The sequence below is a fragment of the Temnothorax americanus genome, unplaced genomic scaffold (assembly GCF_048541705.1).
Source record: "Temnothorax americanus isolate GAGA-0224 unplaced genomic scaffold, ASM4854170v1 Scaffold147, whole genome shotgun sequence".
NCBI classification, from domain to species: Eukaryota; Metazoa; Arthropoda; class Insecta; order Hymenoptera; family Formicidae; genus Temnothorax; species Temnothorax americanus.
This window is the reverse complement of record NW_027509283.1, coordinates 158273-177413: the sequence shown is the minus strand read 5'-3', so window position 1 is coordinate 177413 and position 19141 is coordinate 158273. Positions and strand designations below refer to the sequence as shown.

The following is a 19141-nucleotide window of genomic DNA, read 5'->3' as shown; positions in this document are numbered from 1 at the left end:
TGATATTTTTCCTAAACATCTTATCTAAATGAAAATTATTAATATTGATAATGTTTCCATTGATTTTTATAAGTAGTTTATAAATTTATAATAACTATAAAAGGTCGATTGATTATATGTTGTCTTGATTTTTTCGCGTCAGTGCGCAAGTACTGTGTAGATAGTGTAAATCTAGCAGCCGACTCGCCGTCTCCCCGCTGGCGTATATAACCTATAACCTCTTAGCGTGTCTATGACATTTTACTTCCGTGACACGCACATGCATCATCACTTTCTCGATCAAATATTTCTTAAAAATTTATGGCAACACACAACCTTTCATATACCACTGGTAAGCTTGTGATTTCATCTTTCAGTGTTCAGTTTTTTATTAACATCTCTAGTTTTTCTTAAAAGATATCATATCATTTCCGGTAAAAATTCAATAACCATAAGAGCTATGTTAAAAAGTGATTTTTTATATTGCTCGCTTGCAATAATTTACATGGCAACAGGGTCTCAAATTTTAAGAGATGGTTTATTATATGTTAAAGAACAACCTCCCAAAGTTTTATTTATATGGCTAGTCTTTTAGTTTACCTTAGAGCCACCTTAAATAATACACGCAGATATCTCGAGAAGTATGCAAGTAGTCTAATCGGCAAAATATTTGAGCTGGAATAAATTGTTATCTGACCATTTTTTCTGTCAACCTCTTCATCTTGACACTAGAAGTAACATACTTTCTTATCTCAGGCAAGGTGTGCTAGAAGTAGGAAAAATGTTTAAATGTGCGATTTTTTAAGTTATTCTAATATATCGCATCGTGTCGCTCGGATCAGAAAATATATCAAATAAAAGTTGTGCATAATTGCATTGTCATTTTGTGTTGCATATTTTAGAGAAAAATTGAGCCGATTTTCAACTTTATCATCAATTTTTAATGATTTTACTCATTTTTTTACAATTTCAAATATTTGTGTTTGTTTTTAATTTTGCAAGTTAACTATTCGATGTAAAATTAAGTTACAACTTAAGTAAGTTACAAATCAACTTTTGTAGACAATGCAATTATGCACAATTTTTATTTGACACATTCTTCGACCCGAGCGATATGTGTGTGATATATGCGATATATTAATTATAAAGTAAAAAGTCAAACCTTTAAACAATTTTCCTATCTCTAGCATACGTAGCTTGAGGTAAAAAACTTAATATATAGTATTTTAGTGCTAAAATAGTTAACAAAAAGAGGAGATTAAGACATGCAGGACTCCTGATGACCTTAATAATCACACAATAGTCTTGTATAAGGTTATCTTCAAAGAGCTTAAAAAGTTCCAAATTGTAAAATATAGTCACCAAATAATCTATTAAAAAAAAAAAAAAAAAAAAAAAAAAAAAAATTACTCGAAAGAGATATTAAACTGGTAATGACACTTGCTATCGGAATAAAGCCAAATCCGATCTAAAGAATGAGAAAGAAACATTTTTCCACCTCTGATTCAGTTTTAAGGCTCCTGAATACTTGCCGCGACCATTTTACATTATGACGTCAGAGGCGAAAAATGACACGTTGAAAATTTTTGCCATTTTTAAATAAAAAGATATCTGGATGAAAATACACTACGAGCCATCACTAGGTTAACACATTAACCATAAATTATGATAATGTTTCTGTACCACGAGTCGCAATGAAGCATTCAGAATCAGATTCGAATGATGAAACATTTCAGCTTTTATTTGCTGTCAATAAGTGCCTGATGTCTCGGAAAACTCGAGATCCCAAAAACCTTTAAAAAGATTATATTTATTATATATAATATATATAAAAAATGAGATAAAATATAAAGTATACCTGGTGGTGTATTTGGTCGCTCATATTTGTATCGATGTCGCGAGATTTGATTCTTTTGTTTTTGCAATTGTTCTTCCGACAATCCCAATTTGTTATAATACTAAAAATCGAATATCACGAATTACTTTTTTATGAAAAAAATATTTATTTATATTTATATTTATAATTTATTTATTTATATTTATTTATTTATATTTCTTTATTTATATCTTATATAACTATACACTGTTAATATTGTATTACTTCTTTGCATTCCCAGCATTCCGAACCTTTAACTTTTGCTCTGTCAGCTTTACATCGCATATTAAGATTTTTTGTAATGATCTTTCTTTTTGACCGTCTGTAAATAATGTTTTTATTAGATATGTAAAAGTAACTTACATTACCACAATTGTTAAATGATATTTACACATTAAACTTATTTAATAACATCTTCTTTTCAGGTAGCTTGTTTTCTGTGTCATCCATATCATTTATATTTGCAACTTGCTCTGCAGGCAGATAAAAAGTTTCGTCTTCGCAGGCAAAGTCATTTATATTACAACTTATGTTACTTTTATCTTTCAATGTATTAACTGCAGTATTAATCAAGGATTTATCACCTTCCATTTGCGTAGAAATATGTTTAGGCGAAGGACATCCAATATCTAAATGCTTTACAGGAATTTTCCTCTTGAGTTTTAGATACTCTTTCATTATTGACGCACGACTTATTTGCGTAGGACTGGCTTCTATCACATCTTTATCGGCACTGGTGTTGTTCACTAGTGTTGTAGCATTATTTTCAGCAACAGTTGCATTTGCTGCAGAAACGTATTGAATAAAAATATGTTCTACACTACGCAATATATTAGCTGCCTTCCCGGGAAAAAATATTCATATCTGACAATATATGAACATATATAAACATATATGATATATATATGATCATATATAAATGAGATATAAACATATATAAGTTTTACATGCCCATATATAAAGCATATATAATCATATATGGTTATCTATCGCCATATATGATCAGATCGTACATTATACATGACACAAGATCTGATCATATAAGTTCATATATGGTCAGACATATTATTATGTGTAGCAGATATGACACTATACATAATCGTATCTGGCCTCACATGGTCGTATATAAAGAATGTTCGGCCATGTATTATCAGATATAATTATATGTGGCCATACATAACTGTATCGACATTGTATATGATCATATATGACAAGACACGATGCTGTATATGATTGTATATATGTTCATATACGGCCGGAAATGATATGAAACATGATCAGATCTGTCTATATATGACGAGATTGGGATATAATGATATAAAATGTCCGGGAAAAATATTCTTATCTGACGGTATATGAACATATATAAATGAAATATGAACAGATATAAATTTTACATGCCCATGTATAGAGCATATATAATCATATATGGTTATCTATCGCCATATATGATCACATCGTACATTATACATGACACAAGATCTGATCATATATGGCGATAGATAATCATATATGATTATATATGCTCTATACATGGGCATGTAAAACTTATATCTGTTCATATCTCATTTATATGTATATGTTGATATACTGTCAGATATGAATATTTTTCCCGGACTTTTATATCCGCGAATAAAATATCCGGGAAAAATATTCATATCTGACAGTATATCAACATATATAAATGAGATATGAACAGATATAAGTTTTACATACCCATATATAGAGCATATATAATCATATATGGAACTATATAGTCATATAAGATTATATATGATCAGATCAGATGTCGCATCTCAAAAGTATTCGATAGATGGCATTCAATGGGACCTGTTTCTCGTATTTAAAATTTGACAAACAGTGTTATAAGAACGGTATCAATAGACACGACACTAGCTGTTTCGCACTATGGAGCGGCACAATTTTTGTATTAGTTGTATCGTGGAGTCTACCTTTATAATAAAGTGGCACACTTTTAAAAAATAATTTTTGAAAATATATATAACAATTTTTTGAAATTTAACTTACTCAAAAATATACCTGATAAATATATAGTTCGTACCTGATCATACCTGATCAGATATTAACATATACAATAATACCAGATCATATATCCTCAGATCTGGCCAATTTCCATATCTGACCATATATGGCCATTCATATATGATCATATATGATCAGATATGAATATTTTTTCCCGTATTTTGTCTACACTTGAGGACAGTACCTTTCTTTTCATTATTTTTGAATGCAAGTCTAGATTGTTTCAATCTCTTCCTTAGACTAAAATCGAGTAACGATGGACTTTTTGGGCAATTATTTTCTTCGATATTTTTGTGCAAAGATTCATCGAAATTATAATTAATATGACTTATATCTTGTGTATCTAATTCCAATATATTATTGCTTTCTTGCACATTTATTGCGTTATTCATCGCTTTATCCTTTGGTTTCGTACACGGTGAATTAACAGCAGTCATTTTTTGGGATGAAAAATGGAAACGAAATTACATATACATATATAATAATTAATCGCGATGTATTAAAATATGTTTACGCATAAATAATACCGAATTTTGCTTGTATTCCAAGGGGTCGATTGTGTATTTCAAAACTTTGTGAAAATTACAAAAGTGAGCGAATTCACCGGGTAAACCAATAAAATTATTAATATTCTAGTAAATTCGCTCACTTTTGTAATTTTCACTAAGTTTTTGTAGTACACAATCGACCCCCATGTAGAACAGAAAAAGTGATGATAGGTAAACGGTTTTGACATCATTTTGACTCTGTTTTCACTGGGCGTATCACATTCATATTACGGCTGTTTATTAACTGTCAAGGGAAAAGATTAATTTTCCGACTATTTTACAAGTGTGTGTTAAATTTGAAGTGTATTTTCATCCAAATATCTTTTTATTTAAAAATGACACGCAAGAATTTTCAGCGTATCATTTCTTGCCTCTGACGTCATAATCTAACATGGCCGCGGCGAGTACTCAGGAGCCTTAAAGATGAATTGAATATACAATACCAGCTAAAAGTGATCGAAATTTGAACTGCAGAAAACGACAAAAATCAAACAATCAACGACGAAAACTTTTGTCGTGAATACGCTCTGAAACCAACTTCAAATCAATGAAACGACGAAATGATACAGTAAAATTTACGGTCATTTCGTCGTTTCATTGATTTGAAGTTGGTTTCAGAGCGTATTCACGACAAAATTTTTTGTCGTTGATCGTTTGATTTTTGTCGTTTTCTGCAGTTTACATTTTGATCACTTTTAGCTTTTAGCTGGTATTGTATAGCCAATACATCCTTGAAGATATTCGCGAGTATTATATAAAATTGGATAGTTTACGTATATATACACTACCATCGCGAGAAGAGTTTTTTGATAGTTTTAAAACAATGTTTTTTCTAATTTAATGACGCGACTCACACACGATTGTGGTGATATTTATTTTGTATATAAATATATATATATATATATATATATATATATATATATAAATATATATGTGTGTATAGTGTCTGAGATGACAGAACAATCGGACAGAACAATGACAGAATTCTTCTCGCAACACTATATAATGTTTAAAATGATTTGAGAAAAATAGTGTAAGGTAGAAAAGTGTGGGTAACTTACGGTAATGTTCTTTTTTTCAATTGATGCAGCGGCTTTTGTTGCAGCAGGAACTTTCTGTGGAGAGAGAGAATAAACATATAACATTTAATATAGAAGTTATTTTGGATCAGAAAGGAATTTAAGGATGTATAGGTCGTACAGTCCTTGATAAAAGTTAATTTTTCAATAAAAGAAGACTTCGCATGTATGTCAAACTTTTACAGAGTATTTTTAATTTAATTTAAAAACTATTTAAAGCACTTTCTGAATATATTTGAAATACTTCCAATACATCCTTAATTACAATAACTTTTAAACCAGTAAGAGAATTGTGCTGAAATTTTACACAGATACTTAGACGTAATAATAGAACAATCTATGAAGTTTTTAGATTTTTGGTAATGCTTTGAGATGTCACCCATACATTCTTAAAAGTGTTAAAAGTAGAAATATGTATGTATGTACAATATATTGACATAACGTAATATATTGACTAGTATATTTATATACCTTCTTAGACTCATTTTTTTCTTCGATATTTTGATCCATCGGTCGCAAGATGTTATGACTATTATGACTATTATTTGTTTGTAAATAAATCCAAAATTATTATAATTATTATAAAAATATTGGTTCGTTATTAATGGTTAGTTCATCAGAAATGATATGGTGAGTGCCGTCAAAAAAATGTACATTCAACTATAATTATTGTCTATGTTTAAGGAATACATTTTGCTCTATAAAATGATTTTCAAAAACACTTTTCAAAATTCTTATAATGGAATATGTTAAAAAACATTCATTTTGACATGCTTCGCTATGCGGATTTCGGTTTGCAATATATATTCATCGTATACATTCCATATTTTAACGTTTTATTGAGTTACCTTATTAAACTTACAAGATGATCGTGTTTTTAAAGATTTCTTGGATGTCAGAGTTCCTATCAACACTGATGCACACATCTACTTTCAAAAACTATTTAACGGGATAGAGATGAGCTTCAAAATGTATGCTCCAAACATAAACAATAATTACGGTTCAATATCACTTTTTTTTTTAATTTGACGGCAGTTGTCATAAGATTGTCTAATAGAGTGATCTATTAATGACTTGCAACAACTGAAGGAGATTCAATCGCTACAACGAATTAACAGATAAAACAGATAAGATCCTTTTTCTTCGCCAGTGAGTAATAAAATGAACAAAATCCTTTACTTCGACTGAACTGGCAGTCTTTATTTAATAAGCACAACGCGTTTCAACCGAGATTCCGGTCCTTATCAAGTGCGTACATTACATTTAAACGCTTGCCAAACACTTCATTGTACACAATGTGGCAGCAATGAGTCTACAAACTAAAATACAAAAAGAGTATAATAATTAATGAATTTACGAAATAAAGTATAATACGGAAAGAGTATAATAAGAAGAATTGTAATAAAAAAGCAAAGAGAACACCGCTTACATGTTTTGTATGTCGAATGGTAATAAACTATAGAAGAGTCATATTAACAATGTGGTGTCCGGTGGTGCGTTCACTTCAGATGACAACGGACGACTGAGTGAGAAAAAAAGGCAAAGGTAACCGAAAGCGCTTACATTAAATTTATTATTTTGTCATATATAACCGGAAGGTTGTCGGTGTCCTTCTGTAAATTAATAGTGTTCTTTTTTAATAAGCACCGTTTATTACCATTCGACATACAAAACGTTGTGCCGGAGTGTTTACATTTATTCAAATCATCTTCTTTTAGTGTTACATAATTTCGGTTTTCTTTATCAATAGCTAGTAGGTCGTACGTAGTTTTCGGTATTACAAATATATTTTTACGGTCGTGTACCGGCAGGGGGTTTATTCTTATAATTTCGTACTTTGGATATGTGACAATAGGGAAGGTCAGGATTGTGTATACGTTGGGGTTATCGTAGTAAGCATTTATTTCCATAAACTCCTGAATTTTATTCCAATTTTTGGTTTGTATTTTAAAAGGAAAGTGAGCTCCTTGGGATAGGTGAGTTGTCGCTTCTCTCAGTTCGGTTATAATATTTTCGAGGGGAAGTAGTCGTACGAGTACTATTCCGCTCTTAGAGTAGGTGAGGTACGCAAAACGTCTTCTACATCGTTTATTAATTTGTTCATTATCGCAGTTATTGCTAACAGGTGTTCATCTATTTCCTCGCGGTGCGCTAAATTCGACACTCGTTCCTGTACTAGTCTGGTTACATTCGCTAGCAGGTTTTCGTTTTTGTTAATAGTTTGCTCTAGCGCTTCCATGTGTCCTAACGTCGCATTTATAATATTAATCTGACTTTTCGCCGCGTGTCGCATGACATTTTGTTGGTTTTGCATTAATTCTAACTGTTCTTGTATGTGTTTCTCATCGTCGGCGTCCATCGTTCCAAATAATGTTTTACTTATGGTTCCTATCGCGTCGTACTTTGTAAATAGTTTGCAGTCGTATATCAGTTGCGTCAGTTTCGTATTGTCGTCCTCGGTTATGCGGAGTATGTTATTACATATGACTCGGTTAGCGTCCTTTACGCGATCGCATAAATTTTTTATTCGTCCGAGGTAATGTTGAAGCTGGTGGTATCTTATTGCAAACGCCGCTACCTCGATTCGGATAGCAAATTTCCATGTATTTTCTTGTAGTTGCATTGTCCCGACTTTCTCAAAATAAATTCCTGGTTCGTCGCTAAATGACGTCACCTCGTACGGGGGCATCGGTTCGGATGACATTTCGCCTGCTAGGTGAAAGACGATGATCGGTGTCCTGTAACGGGAATACTATTTTGGACTTGGTATTATTTTTCGTCGCATTTTCTGCTGACTATATCTGTCCACGGATTTCTACTTTTATTGCTTTACGAGTCGCTTCAGTCTGAGTCTGTCACCGGTCTCGTCAATTTTTCAATTTTTTCGATATGCCCCCGCTTGAATATGTGCCGGTTCGGGCTGGCGCTGTGGACTCGAGTGAGATTCAGGATGGTGAGGAGGCTGAGGAAACCGGTGGTCCGGCTTTGGTGGTTTCCGACAGGTCGGGGGTTCCGGATCTTGTTCACGCTCGTGTGCGTTATGATGTTGGTACACGTGAATTCCTGGTGGGGCGTGATCAACGAACACCGCCTGATACCATGGTGTTATTCCTGACGCTGGTTGCGCTTCGTTCCCGCATGCTGGCTGATCTGGAGCGTGGTACCCCTCGCCATGATTAATTGTACGTTTTGTTTATATTCATTGTTCTCATGAAGTAGTATAAGGAGACATGGCACCGTAGTCACGAAGTGGTCACAAAAAATGTTCCGTATGGAGGAATGTTCGCTAAATGGAATAACTTGCAACATTTCGTCGCCATCTTGAAATTGTGACAGCTGTTGAGACACGAAAAGGTTAGAAACACATGATCACACGTGTATACGGTAATAAATGTAAAATATATCAGAAATGTGTTTTATAAAAGTAAATATAATATTTTATAAACGTATAAAAACGTTTTTCATTGGGCCTATACTAAAATAAATAATAATACGCGTAAGTATATATTATATAATTATAAATAAGCAAAAATAAATGTTAAAATTAAAATGAAATATATAATTTACATACGTTTACCTTAATTAAAATTAATATAATTAAATATATTTCAGAAAGACGAATCCCGGATACAAGTAGAGAAACATAAGGAACTTAAGAATAAAACACAATGAAACATAAGAATAGACATATATATTTTAAATATTTGCAAGATAATTTAAAGTTGATAACTCTTCCGTCTACAGAGTGGAGTTATTCAAGAGGAAATGAAAAGTTTTTTGGTTTCCAAAAAGTAGAAAGTGATTATAGTGTAAAAAAAAGAATTGCTTTTTTATCAAATAGACAGGTTAATATTTATATAAATGATGAAATTCATTCTCTTTCAAAATTTATTGTAATTGTAAATATTGAAGAATTAAATGAATTGTTACAAGTTGTTGATAAATTATAAGAAAAAAGAAACAATCGTGAAATTAAGATAGCTTAAATGTAAATTTAATTGTAATATGTAATATTTATTTCGATAGTTCAATTCATATTAGATACTGAAATTGTTATATTTGTACGATCATGAAAGATCAAAGAGTATCATATCAGGTATTATGTTATTTTAATGTAAATTATGTATACATATTTACGTGTATGTATATAATTATGTATATATATATATATCTTTATGGTTTGACACATACTAGGACCAACTATAAGTAACATATACATAAGTATACATTGATATACGTCAACATCTTAATGAACATTTTGTAATTATTTTTCATATGTATAAGCTATAAACAAAGATATATCAAAATTTAGTCCTTTTTTATGCTTTGTTATTTATCGGTACCACTAAAAAATGCATTAAAAACTGATTATACATGATATACATAACTCAAAATGCAGTATACATAGTTTTGTGATACTCATATACATTGTATTTCGTAATTAATTGTGGTTTGTATACATTATATTAAACATTACATCAAAAAAAGGAAGTTTCTTTTGTATGGTAATTTAATGGGACCGTAAAAATTCTAGTTTACTTCTTTAAACTGTGGATACGTAACGTAAAGAAATTACAAGTGAATTGCATTCCAAGATTTCTCTATGTGCTAAAGATATTCTTAAAATTATTTGTAAAATTCTACAATTCTTCTAAAAATTGTACAAGAAGAAAGTCGTCAAATGTATATTAGGATATTTGAAGAGCTTGTTGTTATAATGGGCTAACCCAAAGTTTGTGAAAACGGAGAAAATGAACTCTAAAGATACATTAAGAAGATAGACTAGATGATAGCATATATTCTAATAGGTACCGGTTATTGATACACTACAAATCCAAGTGTGTTATTTTTTCTGTCTAAAAATGACATATGAGACAGAAGTTCCTCTTTTATGTGTTTCTTTACATATTAAATTACGTCATTTAATACATTTAATCGTGTTGGATTAATTTTTTGTTTCGTATTTAGATGTATTTTTGACATATAATTTTAGACATAGTATTTGTAGTTATTAGATATGGAGATTAAAATAACACAATGCTCATATATTTATTGTTTTAATATATTTATGAATCCTTGTTTCCAAGCATAGATATAAACATTTGAAACGTTGTCTTCGATAATATTTAATTAGCCTATGAGGAGCTGGTGAATGTTTTAATTTACATAATAAAAATAATATGCCAATAAAACTTATAAATTTTGTTAAAAATTATTTAAAAATAACAGTGTAATCTGCCGGTTCTGCTTTTTGTCGTTACATCTAAGATATCGGACCCCATATTTGACGTTACGTTGATTGATAAAAATGCTTTACTTTTTTATACATGCTATACAAATATATATTTGTAAATCCTAGCTTCTGCAAAGGTATAGGATATATAAAAAAAAGCAAAACATTTTCATCAATCACATAATATCAAATATAGGATCCGACTTCTTTGATGTAACGACGAAAAGCAGATTCGGCAGATTAAACTATGGTTATTAGATAATTTTTAATAAAATGTATAAGATTCATTGGTATATCATTTTTATTATGTAAATTAAATTACAACATCCATCAGCTCTTTGTAGGCTAATTAAATATTATCGAAGACAACGTTTCAAATGATTATTTACGCTAAGAAGATAGAATTCACAAATATAATAAAACAATGAACAAATAATCATTGTATTATTTTAATCTCCATATCTGAATACTACAAATACTACGTTTAAAAGTATATGTGAGAATACATCATAAATACGGATGTAAGAAATTAATTCAAAATTTTCCATCAACGGCGTAACGTCATATATGGGGTCCAATTTCTTCGATGTAATGACAAAAATCAGGACCGGCCAATTAAACTATTACTATTATTAAATCTTGCCAAGATTTATGCGGTTCACATACATGAGCATACAGTTCTCATTATATAAATTAAAGAGTTTATCCTTTGGTCGTAGGCTAGTTAAAAATTTGAAGATAAGATTTTAAAAATTTGCACGAAAAATGTTGACTCCGCAAATTCTTAACTAGCCTACGGACAGACAATGAACGCTTCAGTTTATATAATGAGAACGAGACGTTCATGAGACGCATAAATCTTGGTCAAATTTAATAAAAATAATAATTCAATTAGTCGGTCCTGATTTTTGTCACTACATCGAAGAAATTGGATCCTATATATGGACGTTATGTCGTTGATGAAAATTTTTGAATTAGTTTCTTACATCCGTATTTATGATATATTCTCACATATACATTTAGACATAGTATTTGTACTATTCAGATATGGAGATTAAAATAATACAATGCTTATATGTTCATTGTTTTATTATATTTGTGAATTCTAGCTTCCAAGCATAGATAAATCATTTGAAACGTTGTATTCGATAACATTTAATTAGCGTATGAGAAGCTGATGAATGCTTTAATTTACATAATAAAAATAATATGCCAATAAAACTTATAAATTTTGTTAAAAATCATTTAAAAATAATAGTGTAATTTGCCGGTTCTGCTTTTTATCGTTACATCGAAGATATCGGACCTCACATTTAACGTTACGTGATTGATAAAAATGCTTTACTTTTTTATACATGCTATACAAATATATATTTGTGAATCCTAGCTTCTGCAAAGGTATAGCATATATAAAAAAAGCAAAACATTTTCATCAATCACATAATATCAAATATAGGATCCGATTTCTTTGATGTAACGACGAAAAGCAGATCCGGCAGATTAAACTATGGTTATTAGATAATTTTTAATAAAATGTATAAGTTTCATTGGCATATCATTTTTATTATGTAAATTAAAGCATTCATTAGCTTCGTAGGCTAATTAAATATTATTGAAGTTAACGATTCAAATGATTATTTACGCTTGGAAGTTAGAATTCACAAATATAATAAAACAATGAACATATAAGCATTGTATTATTTTAATCTCCATATCTGAATAGTACAAATACTATGTCTAAAAGTATATGTGAGAATACATCATAAATACGGATGTAAGAAATTAATTCAAAATTTTCCATCAACGACGTAACGTCATATATGGGGTCCGATTTCTTCGATGTAATGACAAAAATCAGGACCGGCCAATTAAATTATTGCTTTTATTAAATTTGACCGAGATTTATGCGTCTCATGAACGAATCGTTCTCATTATATGAATTGAAGCGTTCATTGTCTATTCGTAGGCTAGTTAAAAATTTGCAGTCAACATTTTTCATGTAAATTTTTAAAATCTTATCTTCAAATTTTTAACTAGCCTACCACCGGATAATGAACTCTTTAATTTATATAATAAGAACAATATGCTCATATGTGTAAACCACATAAATTTTGGCAAGATTTAAAATAGTAATAGTTTAATTGCCCGGTCCTGATTTTTGTTATTCGGAGAAATTGGACCCCATATATGACGTTACGTCGTTGATGGAAATTTTTGAATTAATATTCTTGCTTTCGTATTTATGATATATTCTGACATATACTTTTAGACAAAGTATATGTAGTATTTTTAGATATGGAAATTGAAATAATACAATTCTCATATATTCATTATTTTATTATATTTGTAAATTCTAGCTTCCAAGCGCGTAGATAATTCTTTGAAACATTGGGCGCGTTCAGCAGACACAACTGTTGAGTTTGTCTTATTGGTCACGTTCAGCAAACCAAGCCGCTGAGTAGCAGTCGAACGTGATTGGCTCTTACTTTTAGAACCAACCAATCAACACTTTGCGTTGGTTGGGTCGAAAATAAAACGACTTATTTTGATTAGTTGGTTCTAAAAGTAAGAGCCAATCACGTTCGACTGCTACTGAGCGGCTTGGTCTGCCGAAAGCGTCTAATGTTCTCTCTCTTTCTCTGTTAAATTAGGCGGTCCTACTATTTACCATTGCACCGATATAATCAGTTCTCGCATGTAATGATACATCTTAAAGTAAAAGTTTTGATTTATCTGTAGTCTTTTAATATTTCGCGGACAAACATTTTTACGTGTGAATCTCTAAATAATGCACCAAATAAAATATTGCCAGTAATTGACAATACAGATGAAATCAATCAACAAATAGTTTAATTGGGCGGTCCTACTATTTACAAATTGCAATGAGGAAAGTTCTTAAATGTAATGATGACACTGAGAAAAAAATTTTCTGCATTTTAATAAATATTAGTTTGCATACAACTGTTACTCTATTTATTAAAATAAAAAAAATTTTCCTTTTTATTTTAGTATGCTTTTCTCTCAGTAAATACACGTGTACTAATGTAAAAAAGGAAAATTTTCTTTATTTTAGTAAATGGGGTCACAATTGTATGCAAACCAATATTTACTAAAATGCAGAACATTTCTTTTCTCACAATCAGTGTATGTTGTACAGTAAAGGTTTGATTTGGCTGTAATCTGTCAGTATTTCGTGGGCCAACATTTTCGTGTGTTAATTCCTAAATAATGCACCGAGTAGAATATTGCAAGTTCTCAAATAATAACCAAACGTATAGATGAAATTAATTAAGAAATAGTTAAACTGGGCGGTCCTGCTATTTACCATTGCACCGAAGAAATCGGTCCTCGCATGTAACAATACGTCCTAGAGTAAAAGTTTTGATTTGGCTGTAGTTTGCCCGTATTTCGTGGGCCAACATTTTCGTGTGTTAATCCTTAAATAATGCACCGAGTAGAATATTGCAAGTTTTCAAATAATAACCGAACGTATAGATGAAATTAATTAAGAAATAGTTAAACTAGGCGGTCCTGCTATTTACCATTGCACCGAAAAAATCGGTCCTCGCATGTAACAATACGTCCTAAAGTAAAAGTTTTGATTTGGCTGTAGTTTGCCCGTATTTCGTGGGCCAACATTTTCGTGTGTTAATCCTTAAATAATGCACCGAGTAGAATATTGCAAGTTCTCAAATAATAACTGAATGTATAGATGAAATTAATTAAGAAATAGTTAAACCGGGCGGTCCTGCTATTTACCATTGCACCGAAGAAATCGGTCCTCGCATGTAACAATACGTCCTAGAATAAAAATTTTGATTTGGCTGTAGTTTGCCCGTATTTCGTGGGCCAACATCTTTCGTGTGTTAATCCTTAAATAATGCACCGAGTAGAATATTGCAAGTTTTCAAATAATAACCGAACGTATAGATGAAATTAATTAAGAAATAGTTAAACTAGGCGGTCCTGCTATTTACCATTGCACCGAAAAAATCGGTCCTCGCATGTAACAATACGTCCTAAAGTAAAGTTTTGATTTGGCTGTAGTTTGCCCGTATTTCGTGGGTTAACATTTTCGTGTGTTAATCCTTAAATAATGCACCGAGTAGAATATTGCAAGTTCTCAAATAATAACCGAACGTATAGATGAAATTAATTAAGAAATAGTTAAACCGGGCGGTCCTGCTATTTACCATTGCACCGAAGAAATCGGTCCTCGCATGTAACAATACGTCCTAGAATAAAAATTTTGATTTGGCTGATGTAGTTTGCCCGTATTTCGTGGGCCAACATTTTCGTGTGTTAATCCCTAAATAATGCACCGAGTAGAATATTGCAAGTTCTCAGATAATAACCGAACGTATAGATGAAATTAATTAAGAAATAGTTAATCTAGGCGGTCCTGCTATTTACCATTGCACCGAAGAAATCGGTCCTCGCATGTAACAATACGTCCTAGAGTAAAAATTCTAATTTGTCTGTAGTCTATCCGTATTTCGTGGGCCAACATTTTCGTGTGTTAAACCTTAAATAATGCACCAAGTAAAATATCGCAAGTTCTCGAGCAACTGAACGTACAGATGAAATTAATTGAGAAATATTTAAACTGAGCGGTCCTGCTATTTACCATTGCACCGAGGAAATCGGTCCTTGCATATAACAATACGTCCTAGAGTAAAAATTTTGATTTGGCTGTAGTTTGCCCGTATTTCATGGACCAACATTTTCGTGTGTTATTCCTTAAATAATGCACCGAGTAGATAATTGCAAGTTCTCAAATAATAACCGAACGTACAGATGAAATTAATTAAGAAATAGTTAAACTAGGCGGTCCTGTTTATCATTTTACCGAGGAAATCCGTCCTCGTATGTAACGATACGTCGTAGATTTGGCTGTAAGTTTTTGGTATTTCGCGGTGCATCGCGAAATATAAAAACTTACAGAGCCAAATCAAAATTTATACTCTACGATCTATCGTTACATGCGAGGACCGATTTCCTCGGTGCAATGATAAATAGCAGGACCGCGCAGTTTAAACATTTCCTAATTAATTTTATCTGTATGTTCGGTTACTTACAATATTTTACTCGGTGCATTATTTAAAGATTGAAACCGAATAAGTAACATTTACTATACCAATCAATAACTAACCTAATTAAGACTTTAATCGACTATACTGGCAACGATTATAATTGTCGTGTCACCTCGTTTCGACCATGGATTCTGCTCCTTCTAAAATTGATGCAATTGAGATGCTTATATTATAAGCATCCTATCTGAATAAATAAATTTAGGATGCTTATAATATATGCATCTAAATTACGTCTATTTTACAAGATCCAGAATTCATAGTCGAAACGGGGTGACGATTTGTCATGACGATTATAATCGTTGCCACGATTATGATCATTGCCATAGTATAGTCGATTAAAGTCTTAATAATTTAAGGATTAACTCGCGAAAATGTTGCATCGCGAAATATCAAGAACTTAGCCAGCCAAATCAAAATTTTTACTCTATATACGACGTATCGTTACATACAAGGACCAATTTCCTCGGTGCAATGGTAAATAGCAGGACCGCCCAGTTTAAATATTTTCTAAATATTTTCTAATTAATTTTATCTGCACGTACGGTTACTTGCAATATTTTATTTGGTGCATTATTTAAGGATTAACTCGCGAAAATATTGCACCGCAAAATACCAAAAACTAACAGCCAAATCAAAATTGTACTCTACGACGTATCGTTACATGTGAGGACTGATTTCCTCGGTGCAATGGTAAATAGCAGGACCGCCCAGTTTAAATATTTCCCATTAATTTCATCTGTACGTACGGTTACTTACTTGCAATATTTTACTCGGTGCATTATTTAAGGTTTAACTCGCGACAATGTTGCACTGCAAAATACCAAAAACTTACAGCCAAATCAAAATGTACACTCTACGACGTATGTAACGATACGTCCTAGAATAAGTTTTGATTTGGCTGTAATCTGTCGGTATTTTGTGGGCCAACATCGTGTGTTAATCCTTAAATAATGCACCGAGTAGAATATTGCAAGTTCTCAAATAATAACCGAACGTATAGATGAAATTAATTAAAAAATAGTTAAACTGGGCGGTCCTGCTATTTATCATTGCACCGATAAATACGCTCCTCGCATGTAACGATACGTCGTGTAACGATACGAGTATAACTTTTGATTTGGCTGTAATCTCTTGGTATCTCGCAGTCCATCATTTTCGCTTTTTAATCCCTAAATTATGTGTTGTATAAAATATTGCTTATGCGAAGTATACGTAAAATTTGTCGAAGAATAATTTAATTGGTCGGTCCTGCTATTATCCATTATATCGTGGAAATTGGTCCTTGCATGTGACGATACGTCTAGTAAAAGTTTCTTTTCAGTTATAATTTTTACTTATGTTTTCATTATTTTCGTGAGTTTTTTCTTAAATAATGCACTAAATATAATATTTGAAAATTTCAAGTAACCGAACATGAAATTATTCGAAAAGTATAACTGGTCTGAGTCCTGCTATTTGCTATTATATCAATGAAATCAGTGAAGAAAACTTTTTTCTGCAATGTATCATCGTAGAAGATTGTATGGAAATCAATTTCTTTACTGTAACAACAAAAAGTAGGACCTCGTAACATTTTAATTGTTTAGTTTATTTATTGATGTTAATTATTTAAATTCTAATTTTAATTAAATTGATTAATTTAAATTTATAATTACAACTTTATGAAGCAACACAGTAACAATGATTTAATTATTTTTAACATAATTTTTAGTAAAAGATAGCGTTTTAGAAAGCACACTGTACATTTAGTAGCTTGATGTATATTTCTTTTTAAATAGTAAAATATTGGTAGATGTTCTTTATTATGAATAAATAATTCATTATGTGCTAAATATACATAAATAAGTATATAAACAGCTTGATTGGACTCTCTAAACATTATGGATTTTATATATAAAAAAGAATACGCTCGAAGAATGATGTTACAACTTAATTCAGTAAAATTGTTCAGATAAAAAGGTCCCAGTATTTTACATTGCATGTATCTAATTACCGGTACCGGTCCTTATAATTCACAATGGTTAGGAAAGAAACACGGTCCTACTTTGTTACGTTTCATATCTTTGTATAAACTAGTACCGGGCCTGATAAGTTACCCTTCATATAGAAAATTACTGGGTCGGACCCAGCATGTGCCAAAAGTCCTGGTATGTGTTATTGCACCTCCGAAATGGTCCCGACATTATACAAACCATAAAGATATATATATATATATATATATACATATGATTTTTATAAAGAAATTGGAAATTAAATAAATGTTAAACAAATTATATGTATAATCGAAAATCTTTTCAATGCGTAAAGATTTCCTGGTTTCGAATACTGGAACGGTGCGAAATAAAAAGTCGTATTTTTGAGCCAAGGGAAATGATCCTTTATTGGCTCATGGGGAAAAGCCTGTTACGGCATAAAAACCCCTGAGAACGTGTACAATAACAATCAGGACACAGATTGATAACAAGACGAATACGTGTAATTATGGTGACACTCGGTGTCGTTAACGGGGCCCCGTATATTGAGACTCGGCTCAATAGCGCGTTAGGAAAAGAGACTCGGCTCTCTCGCGTGCTCGAGACTCGGCTCGATCGCGTGTACGAGGCACAGCTCGATCGTGTATTTGAGACTCGGCTCAATAGCGCGTTAGGAAAAGAGACTCGGCTCTCTCGCGTGCTCGAGACTCGGCTCGATCGCGTGTACGAGGCACAGCTCGATCGTGTATTCGAGGCTCGGCTCGATAATGTAATACCACGTCACTATATCACTATCACTTCGTCATTATAACGATAATATTATAATATACACAATACATTTGTAAGACCGAACATCTCCGCGTCGTTTCCAAGACTAATTAAACTTCGCCTTTTTTTTGACAAATACATCGCGCACGGCAATCTTGAAGCCGCTCGAAAAATGCCACTTCTTCTCCCTTCTCTTTTCTTGACGGTAACGCTGAATGCTGAAGTATGCGAAATTACGCGCGAATACAATATGTTGCGATCAATAAATTTACACATATTAATCCTTTCTTAAAAATAAAATGCAATAAATAAGTCCGCCTTTGATCCACGGAACATTATATTATAAAATAATTGTATTATAAAATAAAATTGTGTTTTTGTTTTTAAAATAAACATTTTGTTTAACTTGGTATTAAACTTACAAAAAAATATAGGTATAAAATATATGTATATTATAATTATAAACAATTAATGTTTTCAAAAAACAAGTTTTTATTATTTTTTTAGTTATATATTCTTTTTGTAAAAATGCATCTTTCTTAATAATAT

The 19141-nt window shown here is 31.4% G+C and overlaps 1 protein-coding gene across 1 annotated transcript; it reads right to left on the bottom strand.

The window, feature by feature from the left end:
* Nucleotides 1-1004: 1004 nt before the first annotated feature.
* On the bottom strand, nt 1005-3575 carry LOC143894903 (uncharacterized). The gene is made up of 5 exons (XM_077401580.1): nt 3572-3575; nt 2247-2640; nt 2081-2177; nt 1838-1937; nt 1005-1772 (listed from the first exon to the last, which is right to left on the bottom strand). Exons 1-5 carry the CDS (start codon nt 3573-3575, stop codon nt 1729-1731), a joined length of 639 nt encoding a protein of 212 aa, XP_077257706.1. The 3' UTR covers nt 1005-1728.
* Between the last annotated feature and the right edge of the window lie 15566 nt (nt 3576-19141).